Genomic DNA, 12,391 nt, shown 5'->3' on the forward strand with positions numbered 1-12,391 from the left:
TCAGAGCCGATTTTATGTCTAAATCATGTCAAACATAACAGAGCACCCCGTGCACGCCTCTAAATAAATTACGAATGTGTATGTGCCAACAGAGCAGGTTGATCCACAGATTTTCAGTGCATGCATGGCGGCTTTGTTTGGTCCTGCACACGGCGTGAAGGGGGTCAGTTGGTTTAGTTCACTTAGCCTGAGCTGTCATGTCGGCTGACCCGTGCGCAATAACGCAATTCACCAAAGGAAAATAAACCGAGGAGGAGAAGTGACCCTTTACGAGCTGCTCTCTGCTCCCCTCACATACGAGGGGCTTTGGGGTGTGTGTGTGTGTGTGTGTGTGTGTGTGTGTGTGTGTGTGTGTGTGTGTGTGTGGATAAGGGGGTGTTTAGTTAGTTAGTTTGTTGTGGCTTCAGTCAGTGTATCGCTTGCAGGTGATGCCAGGACTAGATAAGAGGTCGCCGATCCCTCCGCGCTGTCTAGACCAGCTTGTGACTCAACCAGAGTAACTGGACTGAGCACAATTTACAGCAGATTTTTGCCCCCAAGATAGTAAATGACCACTGGCCGATTCCTGCTACACAACCGAAGGGGGGGGGGCTTCGCAGATGGAGGGCGAAGATATGACAACAGAGCCTCCAAGCCTCGATTCCTGCAGGTTAACTTGATATATGTTGAACAGGACAAACAGCATATTTCAGAGCAGCAGGAATGAATATTTGTTTTCTTATTAAACGCGTTGAATCTTTTCTTCACGTTGGCCCGAGAAGCTTTGTCTCTGTTTGTCTGCTCAGAAATGACTGGCCGTCATGAGGTGTTTACGGTCTGAGGACGGCGAGTGTGACTTTGTCACCATGACCGCGCCACGACACAAACTGTCACTGGGTCGGCGCAATCACTACTTCTCTCGCCTTACATTTGCAATGAAAGCGGAATTTTCAAATAAAAGAAATTATCACCTGCTATAATGTCTCGCAAATGCAAAAGCGGCAGTAGATTGAGAGGTTAAAAAAACTGCGCCTGTACAAAGACACGATATGTATTCAGCTTTTTATTTTTTTTATCAGTTAATAATCCCTTTACGAATCGCTTTCCTAACAATAAATAATATAACAATAATTTACTTTTTGTTCGAGAAGCTCAAACAACCTGTGTCCTGCCCTTAAGATAAAGTATTTTACAACACGAATAGTTTGCAGATTATCATGCTCTGACCTTAAGACAAAGAGTCAACTGGACTCGACAACGCAATAAATGTATCAAAAAATTCTCATGTTGAAGAAACAAGACACAATATGATCACAACGAACTCGCAGAAAGTCCTTCTGTTTCGACGTGGAAATGTCTCCAATTTGTTTTTGAGGGAAGGTTTTCTTGTAGTATATCCATCGGGACGTCTTCTGTACATCTGCCTTCTCCGCTTCAAGTCATGCATCAATTGTTCTGCTTATTGTCATTGAAAGCTCCACGAAAAAAAAAAGGAAAAAAAAACATGTCGGAGTCAGTCGGTGCTTTCTTCGTTCCATCTCTTACATGTCAGGAAAAAAACACTCTCCTCTCTGTAGTTTGGGCGATGTGATGAGCTGGTCACATGCAGGGGAGGGGGGGGGACGGGATCATGCTGCAACTGTCCTTGCAGGAGGTGAGGGTCGGGGCGACGGGTTTCAGGGGCCCCGTTTCACGTCTCCACCGGGCTGGGTACCATACTGTTGGGGGTGTCCGGTAACTGAGAGGACAAAGAAGTCACGTCGCTGCCCGAGGAGTTCCCGAGTGAGCCCGACTCAGAGAAAGACACCTGAGCGGACAGAAATCATGTGTCAGAATATGCGAAATATTCAGGCTTGTGCTGTTTTGTGTTTGCGTGTGGTCACTCAGAGAGTGTGTGCGTGTGTAATTCACAACAAAATTCAAATGATTGTCCCTGTGTGATTGTGCATGTGGATAGATAGATAGATAGATAGATAGATAGATAGATAGATAGATAGGTCAGGTTACAGTCTGCAGTGCATGTATGTCTCTGAGTGTGTGTGTGTGTGTGTGTGTGTGTGTGTGTGCACATCTAACTCAGTCTCAGTCTGTCCTGAGCACACACACACCAGTTGTTGGAAGGCTGGCTGGTCCAGGTCGCTCTGCAGGGCGAACTCACTCAGGGCTTTCCATGGAGGCTGGTAGGTCTGAACCTCCACTGGGTTCCCCTGCACAGTGCTCTCATGACGGATAGGACTCCCAGCCACGAGAGGCGTCCCAGTGAGGCCCTGCAGGTTCTGGCAAAAGAATTTTCCAAATTATACAAATAGCATAAGCATCATGTGTCCAGCAGGACAGCGTCTGTCACCAAAGACTGGCTAATATGTCCTCATGTGCACCTTTTCAGAATCCTTTTTCTTGTACCATAAATGATCAGTGTTACATTTGGATTAATGGTGACAGCAAATTTTCCCCAAAAGTTTCCTCTAGGGGTGGAGCAGGGATTGAACTATGGTGACAGAGGAAGAGATGTTGCAGAGATGCAGACCGAGCCTGTTTGCAGAGGTTGATTTTATCTTTGAGATCAAGCAACTGAAGCCAAAGCAGTTGATTCATTATTCATTGACCTTAAGTTTGAGTACAGAGAAACACTGGAGCCGACTGGAGCGCTTCTACTGTGTCTCAGCATAAGCAAAGTAAAAACTGAAGTTTGGGAAAGGGTCCAATTATGGGCTAGTCCTGATTCCCATCAGTGATAGACAAAAAAAAGTGAGCATCACCTGCAAGTGATAAGCACAAGGCAAACAAGCACCAATATAAACAAAAAGATCGTCATCGTTTCACTGAAACATCATTAAGATACAAAGTTAAACATGGCTTGGTTGCTTTTTACCGCACTCTGCATTTCATTAAGATACACGTCAGTCTCCCCTGCTCATGATTTTAAACGACATGCAAATGAGAGAATAAAAACATATTCGTTGATAGTAATCAAGTGGTCAAACTTACGAAGATGCTTACAGTCTTATCACTGTGTTGCTGCTGCTGGAGCTGCTTCATGAGGATTGACTTCTTCTTGTCTTTGCAGCGCTTGTTCTGGAACCAGACCCGGATCACCCTGGGGCTCAGGCCGGTCATCTCCACCAGCTGCTCCTTCATCAGCGCGTCCGGCCTCGGGTTGGCGTTATAGCAGGTCCGCAACGTGTGGAGCTGCTTCTCGTTCAGCACCGTCCTGACCCGCGTCGTCTTCTCCGACTGCTTGTGGACGTGGTTCCGATGCGGGGCCTGCCGCACCGCCACCGGGTCTGCTGAGTCCGGGGGACGGATATTGGTCAGAAAGTGTCACGCAGAGTACAAAGGCCTCAAAAAGTCCTTCAAATGTTACGCTATCCTTTGTCGCTCATTAATCTCAATCTGCAATGATTTGTCTTTTTATATCTCCTGGATTGTTTTGTTTTATGCAGGAAAGGCCGCTAATATTTATCAGTCTGCCATGATTTTTTATGAGATTAATGTCTAACATCTTAAATCATGGCTCAGGCAAATGAGGATCTTTAAAAAGGGAAAATGACACCCTTATTTTTTGGAGAAGTTCATTTGGTTTCCTTTTTCTTTAGAGGACAAAAAAATGTAATTTACTTTTACTTAAAAAAAAAACAATAAGAACGAAATTCAGTTTAAAATCTAACACTGTGATTTGCGCAAACTTCGACAGACTAAACTTGTGATTTAATGTTTTTAAGGCTGCGTTTTGCAATTTAACCACTGACGTCTTGCATTGTCGTCTTTTGTCTGCTTAAAATAATCCTTAATCGTGTCGTATCGCTTCGGCTACTGTCTTCATTAAATCTATACTGTAAACTCAGCAGAACTGAAGAAAAACGCAGGTGAAATGTGAAATCCTGCACCGCTGCGGGCCTGCGTGGCCCCGCGCTGAGCGCTGGAACTTCTTTAGAATTGAGCTCTTCGAGCAGGAAGTTGGTGAACATTATTCACACATTTGCTTTGTTCTCTTTCTGTTGGCAGGCGCCCTCAGGATGACAGCTCTGCACACACACACACAGACACACACACACAAGCACGCACGCACATGCACGCACGCACATGCACGCATCCACACAGTCGCGACTCAAATACCAGATTATTTAGATAATGGCAACAGAGCAGGTTAACGCTAATGAGATCAATTATGAAATTAGCCTAAAGAAAGGTCGCAGCATACACTTTACACACACACACACACACACACACACACACACACACACTCAACCAGATTGCCACATAACAAATAATGTGGATGTAAATGGACAAAGAAAAAAGACAAGCTAATCTTTTCTCATTTAGTTTTTTTTTTTCTGAATTTAAGCAATTGGATTTTTTTTCCAACAAATGTTCATTTTGTGTTTAATTAGTCTCGTTGCAACACACGACAAATTTCTTAATTTCTTTAAATGGCCTTTCATTTAGTTTTTCTTTTATCAATGCCAGTTTTCTTATGTCATGTTTGTCCTGTTACGACAAATCATCCCATTGTTTTAAGTAAATATAAAAAAAAGTATATAATAATAATAATAATAATAATAATAATAATAATAATAATAATAGAATCGGACCTGTCAGGTGCAGCGGTCTGTTGGAGTGGATGTGTCCGGGGCTGATGGGGCTTCCTGCGGAGCTCCTCTCCAGCAGCAGGCTGTGGTCCGCCCGGCACAGCAGCTCGTCTTCCCGCAGGGAGAACTCGTCTCCCGGCAGCAGCTGCCTGCTGCACACCGAGCACCGAAAACACTCGATGTGATACACGTTATCCCGGGCTCTCATCACCAAATCGCTGCTGCTGAATCCCAGGTTGCATTTTGCGCATTTTATTCCAAACAGCCTGGAAAGTTGGAGGGAAAAATTGTCAAAGAATTAAAAATCTGGGAAGAAATGTAGAAAATAACTTCTGGTTTTTACTCAGAGTTGAGGCTTGTAGCCTCACAATGTTCTCATGCTATTCTTTTTTACTTGCTGATATAAAGTGTGGTATTTTTTCTTTTTGTAAACCTTTTTTAAACTGCGAGTTTAACTTCTGTTATTCTGCTTTTGGTGTACTTTTTCTTTTATGTCCAAATTCGTCTTTTTTAACTTCCTTTTAACCTCCTTATAATACCATATATTATTGCATTCAAATATATTAACTTTGCATTTAAAACCAACCACAAGATTCAGCCTGCACGGGGAATATTTCCAAACTCCTACCTCACATAATCTCTTTTGCAATAGGTTTTTCCGTCCCGGACGAAACAAGTGCAGGTCTCATCCAGGTACTGGCTGCACTCTGCACACTTCAGGCAGGCTGCATGCCACTCCAGGTCGGGAGAGACTCTCAGTATGTACTGGTCATGGATCTGACTTCCACATCCTACACACATCGCGAATCCTGGCTTCTCTGCAAAGAGCCCACAGCACTGTAACCGACTGACTGACGGAAAAATGCAACCAAATAAAACCACTATCTCAAACAGCTGCAGCATGAATTGTTTTACTTTGTTTTATAGTCCAGCCTGTATGTCTAAGTTTTGCAATAAACCTCTGCTTTTTGTTGCAGACTGGACAAATCCTGATGTTATGTAACAAATGAAGAATTTTTGCCAGTATTCATAAAGAAAAACACTAAATTATTTCATTTCTAAAAAGCGCCTTCAAAATGCACAGCCGATGAGAAAATACGACACAATATTGCATTACTAAGAAAATAACTTTAGCAATCGGTGCGCTGCTGGATATATCATGTAGCTCCACGGTGCCACTGCGACGAAAACCAAATCTGCCACTTAAAACTGGACCGAGCAGTGTCGCTTACTTACTTTTGGAATGATCCCCCATATCACCCAAGAAAGAAGAGCTGAAAATAATATCCACCATACAGGAAGGATAGAGGGGATTGTGGTAGATGCAGAAAAGATGTGAGGAGATGACTGGCCCCTCGGCTGCCTCCCTGATAACGTGTGTCTCTCCGGACGTGGAGAGGGGGGCGGGGGGGCGAGCAGGCAGCAGGGTCCCACACGCTGGTCCTCTGACGTCATGACGTCAACACCCAACTTCTCCAATCGCGCTACTGCACCTCTCCCACAACCTGTTAAAAAAAAATAAAAATAAAAACAAAGAAAGAAAGAAATCGGGTGTGCGAGAGAAGCTTAAGAATACAGATGTTCATATTTTTATTTTCACCCAACAAAGGCTGAAGATGAGGGGGGTAAAAATGTTTTAACTTCATTGATCCATTTCAATCCGGCTTTAAGATGCACATACATTTCATGACGGCAACATCATCATCATCATCATCATCGAGATACAAAAAAAAATGTTAAAACTTCTGAAAATATTTAAACTATACCACCAGAACTGTCTAGTAAACTAACTCAAATGTTCAATTCCTTCCTCACACAATGAAGCAATAACTGATTATTGACTGTACAAATATATTCTCATGGTATTATTTAGTCCATATTACAAATGTTAGCATGTATAGATTGTTAAACTGTGCAGACTCACACAGGTAAGAGAGGGCTTTTTGTACATCGCTTCCAATAAATTTCTGTCTATTTTGATTTCAGTTCCTCACCATATCTTGGTCAAACATCACCATTATGATGGGAGTGTATATTTCTTGAATCCCATTGTAATTCCTTAGGTTGGAGAAAAAACACTGCAGATTACTGCCTTGATGTTTTAATGAAAAACGCGCAGGCTAAACCAGAAGGAGAAATGCTTGCAGTTATTTCGTTTTCGGACATAAATTGAGCAGGATGGGGACAGCTGACAAGTCTGCTCCGTCCGGGAGCTCATCTACTCGAGAACAAGGCCATCTATTGGAGGAAAACCAGAACTACATTTATCAGAGGCGGAGGGGGATTTGTCCTTAGGATTGCTGAGCATATATTCGACTGGGCTTTAATTCAGTCTATGAATCTATCTGTCTTTATATGTATGAGCATGAAAACTCTCTATGGTAAACTAAATATCAACGATTCTACATTAGACAAACCTGGTTACTATAAAAGACAAGTGACCTGAATAACATGCAAATCAAGTTTGATTATAGTCTTCATGGAATTCTGTATCCTGCATATAGAAAAGACATGGTCATGACAAACAAAGCGTCTATGTGTGTGTGTGTGTGTGTGTGTGTGTGTGTGTGTGTGTGTGTGTGTGTGTGTGTGTGTGTGCAAGATCACAAACATGATATAGTTTAAAAACAGATGAATGTCCACTGTCACGATCAGTGTGTTTGCATGTTGAGGGTGTTGAACAGAGCAAACAGCACAGACATGTCAGTGTTGCCGTCTTAAACACTGGTTTCCAGCTGTATCTTTCCTTCCTTCATCCTGCAGAGCTCCTTCAAACAAACAGAGACTCCTGCATCTCTCTCCTCTCTCATTCCCTTTCCTGCCACCACATGTTACACAGTATTCTTTCACCACGCTGTTAGACGAGGAACTGCAAAAAGATTATTTTTTTTTTGTTTCTTAAACAATGACTCTTACTTTGAAAGCCACAAACCAGATGTCCTCCTCCTGAGTGGAACAGCGGTTTGGTCGGTTCCGGGCCGCTCGTGTCGTGAGGTTTCGCACGAGCTGACCTGCCGGCTGCACATCAGTGTGAAAGAAGAGGGGTTCGGGAAATAATGTCATTGTGCTGCAAGAAGAAGGAGATGTTACTCACTGTGTAAGGTCAAATCATGGTCAATCAGGAAATGCGTGATTGGCTTTTACCTCAGTGACGTCTTACAGGTGAGTCGTTAATGTATTATTATTGTTGTTGTTGTTGTTTTTGTTTGATTGTTTGTTTGGTTTTTTTTGCTACTGGTGTCAGGTGTTAAATAGAAGCTCAACTTAATAAGATTCACAGTCTCATGCTAAGAATTTGTCTTAAGATACTACTGTTAGTACCGTAGTGCCATTATATCTGCTGTAGAAAATGCTTCTGGTTTTTACTCCTAACCTTTTTTTGTTTTGTTTTGTTTTGTTTGTTTGTTTTTTTAATACTTATATATGTCTAAAACTTCCTCTACAGGCCAGCATCCTCCAGAGCACTCTGGCTGTTGCAGAACAAACTGACCGCTATCACACTGACTGCCATCACTGCTGCCAGCGAGGTTGGGAGGGGAAATACGGTGTCATGTCTGATAGCTGGTACAAACACAGCTGTCTGTCCAAACAAGTACATGCTGATATAAGGGCACTGGGTCAGATCATTCAAGAGAGCACAAACAAAAAGTGATACACAAGCTATAATTAGAGTGCAGCTGACATGAAGGTAGTGAGTCCAGTTAGGATTCATGAACCGGTATCGCTTCACTGAGGTAATTTGTAAAGCAGCAGGAAGGGCTTTTGTTGTCTTTTTGGGCAATGTGAGATCAAGGCCTATGAGATAATATATGTGTTTTTCTGTGCTGGATTCAGTCAGAAGAGAATGATAATTAATGATATAGAAATGTTATTGTCATAGTTAATTATGCATGCTGTCGAACAAATAGAGTTTGTTAGAATCTTTGGGTTTTTGGGCTTTTTTTTAAAAAAAAAAATGTCTCTCTGCCTCTGCTGTTTTTGGTCCACACCAGATGAACACAGTGGAACTCAGCTTCACACACATCTGTGCCTCTGTCACATGCAATGTGTGCACCTGTCAGTGGAAAAGAGGTCATTTATTTAGTGAGAAAAACAATCTCATGATATACATGTCATGAATTCTCTGTTTCTCGGGCCTGAAAAGCTGAAGATTGCTGACAAAATCACAGTGATATCTTTAAGTGTGAATGTTGTCACCGTTAGCTTTTGACAGCTGTTAACCTCGGTCGTCAAAAAACTTTGGGACACAGAAATCAGTTGAAATCTTTTTTGTTCTCCTCCGTATAAAATCGAATTTCACATTTCAGAACATGGAAGTTGTTGGCTGCTGAAACTCATCTGCTCAAACTCAAATTTAGTCAATCCAGACTCCATGTTTGGGTATGCATAAAATAAAATAAAAAAAAAAATGAAATATTGTATTATGCATATTGGATTTTGCAACTTCAGCAATTATGTCTCATTGTTCTAATGCATCTAAAAGTTTTTTCTTCTTTTTAATGAGTGACCTCACCCTGTAATCTGTGATTGCTCAATACAACCATCATCTTGTAGATATAATGGTATTTCAATTGAATTAGGATGCATTAAACTAAATCTTAGGTATTTTATTACAGCTCGTATTGATCTTTATTTCTAGGCTCGGCTTTACTCCGCTTCATATTAGAAAAAGGTGCAGTACGTGGTTGATTCAATGTGCCTGAGTCACTGGCATCAGTCACTTTAACCTGCAGCGTAGGTATGGTGTTTTTCAGAGAGCAGTATCATGTTCAAGCCAAAAGTAGCCTTGAAATTTGTTGCAGATATTTTTAAAACCAGGATGAGCATTACCTCTTTTTTATGCTTTTATATGACCTTTTCACCCTGTCCTCAGAGAGCTCATTATAACCATTACTTTAACTTTTATAGTCTCAGTCAGTGTCACTCAAGAGCTTTGTAAGGCTTAACATGTTGTGGTTCCCTTTACAGCATCTCCTCCCCAGAGCGTCTGCTAGGTTGGACGTGGCTACTATTTCAGACATCACTGGGGTCAAATCCCAAAACACTTTTGTCTGGAGCGCGTGTGCTGGTAAGCCTCTTGTTGCTGTAAATGCAGTAAGTGGAGTAAACAATGAAAATGTAAAGAGGACTGAAGGAAGGTACACCAACCACATAGAAGAGCTGATCCCACTTTAACACTGTCCAGCTCCAAGGTCCTTTCTGGCTCTCTGTCTGTCTTAGTTAGAGCCCAATATTATGATAACTCATTGTAATAATGGAGCATAGTCCTTCCGTAGAAGCGCGCATGTGAGTGTGAATTGTGGTTTCAATTTCAAGCTTTGGTCATGATGCTGTGATTTATTCCTGCATGCTGCACTGCATGTAGGATTTCCCACAATGTGAAGCTTACGCAAACAATGAAATATTGAATGTAGACTAAATTATTATGTGCACTCACTGTTTGGCAAATGCAGCAGGTCAAGGGTTAAGTTTACGAGTGTTTCATGCATATACAGTGACAAGAAATATCACATGCGGCCTTATTGTGTGTGACCTGTTAATGACTGCCAGATCAAGCCCAGCCATCCTAGCTGTCACTCCAGCATAAAAGCCTCCCTGAAGAATCTCTGATCACAGTTTGATGGGGCCCATTAACCTCATGAAATATATATGTGTGACTGAAATCATCCACTTAAACTTTGGCAAGAGCGAAATGTTCTTGTTTGGAATTCAGGGGGGCCTTTCCTGGGCTGCATTACCAAACTTTTCACAGTGACTTGTTGTCTCTTGAATGTTTTAGGGTTCTGTGGCACTGTGCCTTTATTGTCAGACATATAAGTAATTTACGATGCCGAACTCCCCAGGTTTGATTCAGCTGACGTGCCAATCTGTTTATGTCTGTTCGAACGTCTTCATTTTTTTCCACAAAACAAAACAAGAAGCAGTCAAACCCACGTTCTAACGCAGAATACATGTTTTCTGCAGAGTGCCTGTTTATTAAGTGGCTCCCTAGCTGAATGAGATGTATGATCTATTATTGCTTTTCTGCTTGTGCAGTCAAGTGCAACAAGGTTTCCACTGTGAGTGGGGCTTCATGTGAGGCTTCACCTATGACAGGATGAAGTGCCGCTAATGAACACGATCATACACTTTTCATTCGTCACTATTCATTTTTCAAGTACTTCTTAGGTAGAAATTTTTCTCTGAAACTTGAAAAGGTAAGAGAGATTGATTTAAAAAAAAAAAAAACTTGCAGAACACTGAATGTGACATTACTTGTGGACGAAAGAATAAAAGAAGAAAAAGACAGATTGGTCTCCAGTTTGATCATCACATAAATGACCACATCAAACAAATGATACTCTTGATTTTAACTAAAGAACCTCTTCCTCAAACGATAGAAGTGTTTTTATTGACCATCACTGTCTAGTTCTTCTATAATAAGATGTCAATAGGCACAGTACGTGGCACTGTACACTGCATATATCTGATTTAGTTCCAGTTTAATACCTTCACAAGCTCAAGCAGAATCTAAACCCAGAGTGACACACCTGAGCTCACCAGGTATTTTGGAAAATAAAAGGCATGTGTGCATTTGGTTTGGCTGCATGTGGTCTATGAAAGGTGGAAATCAGAGGAAACATCATGTCTCTTTTCAACCTTGACTTAACAGCCCTTTTTTGTTGTCATCTCGTCCATCATATGGTGGCTGTAAACCCTTTTTGAGGCCATGTTTGAGATTTATGTTCACTGCAGAGGCTGATCTGTTCATTTATGGCATATTGATGTTAAAAAATGTGCAGTTAGGTGTACATTTGTCCCTGAAGCAGCAACAGCACTTGTACGTGCAGAATTAGTACATGTGGTCTCAGTGGGAGTCAAAACTCAAACCTCACCTCCGCTGACCTTTAATTTTTTTTTGCATTTATTCAGGACGAAGCCTGAAGAGGAGTCACAGCTTCAAGCTGCCGTAGGAGCTGCCTGATAAACTGAATGCTGCAAGTATTTTGTGTGAGTAGGAGAGCAGGAGAGAGAGAGGCAGTTTTATTAGCAGCTCAATTGAAATGCAGCGAGAGCTTCTGAGCTGCTGTGGATGTTGGCTTTGTCCCCAGCGACACGCAGGTCAGCCAGACCTGAAAGACTCATTAATCACATACATGGTTTGTTTGTCTCTCAGCAAAAGATCCACAATTATTGTAGTTAGAATTTTTAAATGAAAAATCTGAAGAGATTTTTTTGTCGACAATGATATACATAATGACTCATATCAGTATTTCTGTTTACCTTTTGTGGAGCATGTCTTTGAAGATTTCATTGCTAAACAAAACAATCCAATGTGAATACTCTAAATTACAACAAATACATAGAAAATATGCTGCATCACAACTGAATCAAAGTGGGAAAGACACAGAGAAGATCTGTTAGTATTAAGATTCCTTATAAAATAAAATTTAAAAAAAAACAAAAAAACATCCCTATTGCAGTGTTCTTCATCATACAGTCATCATCTGGTATATTTTGTTTGGATTATTCTTGGCACATACAGTATTTAACTGTTTATAGTCGGCTAATTACTATGATCATAAGACATTAAAGCCATGTGTCTGAAGACATCAGTCTACGTCCTTGACCGATTTCAAACAAGTCTAAAATCAGTGTTTCATATGCCAATGTGCAATCTAATGTTAAGCTACTATCATTTGAACACATTTAAATGGGTTAATTTGCACGTTTGCTTACTCTCAGAGACACTTGGGCCACATTTTGAAATGTAGTTGATGGCTGGTTTAAAGCTCTAAATGATTTATCAGAACCAACAGTGAGTTTAAGTGCTTAGAGTCCAC

At 41.3% G+C, this 12,391-nt stretch overlaps 1 protein-coding gene across 4 annotated transcripts; it reads right to left on the reverse strand.

The window, feature by feature from the left end:
- Window positions 1–1,042: 1,042 nt before the first annotated feature.
- On the reverse strand, window positions 1,043–5,912 carry LOC143324640 (insulin gene enhancer protein ISL-3). 4 transcript variants are annotated; one of them, XM_076737351.1, is made up of 6 exons: window positions 5,805–5,912; window positions 5,197–5,386; window positions 4,572–4,834; window positions 2,980–3,263; window positions 2,088–2,255; window positions 1,043–1,786 (listed from the first exon to the last, which is right to left on the reverse strand). In XM_076737351.1, the coding sequence occupies exons 1-6, from the start codon at window positions 5,860–5,862 to the stop codon at window positions 1,670–1,672; spliced, it is 1,080 nt and encodes a 359-aa protein (XP_076593466.1). In that variant the 5' UTR covers window positions 5,863–5,912; the 3' UTR covers window positions 1,043–1,669. The 4 variants fall into 4 exon arrangements, with proteins under 4 accessions (XP_076593466.1, XP_076593450.1, XP_076593458.1 ...); XM_076737335.1 differs by having other exon boundaries at window positions 2,968–3,263; XM_076737343.1 differs by having other exon boundaries at window positions 2,980–3,266.
- Window positions 5,913–12,391: the final 6,479 nt, after the last annotated feature.

Source organism: Chaetodon auriga, chromosome 1 (genome assembly GCF_051107435.1).
Source record: "Chaetodon auriga isolate fChaAug3 chromosome 1, fChaAug3.hap1, whole genome shotgun sequence".
Taxonomy (NCBI): domain Eukaryota; kingdom Metazoa; phylum Chordata; class Actinopteri; order Chaetodontiformes; family Chaetodontidae; genus Chaetodon; species Chaetodon auriga.

What these genes read in the sequence shown, in the direction of transcription:
- LOC143324640 (XM_076737327.1), bottom strand. Translation starts at nt 5,862, where the DNA reads ATGGTGGATATTATTTTCAGCTCTTCTTTCTTGGGTGATATGGGGGAT. An exon ending in TGCAAAAGAGATTATGTGAG is followed by an intron (nt 4,835 to 5,196) that starts GTAGGAGTTTGG and finishes CCAACTTTCCAG; the next exon opens with GCTGTTTGGAATAAAATGCG. An exon ending in ATAAGACTGTAAGCATCTTC is followed by an intron (nt 2,256 to 2,967) that starts GTAAGTTTGACC and finishes TTCTTTTGCCAG; the next exon opens with AACCTGCAGGGCCTCACTGG.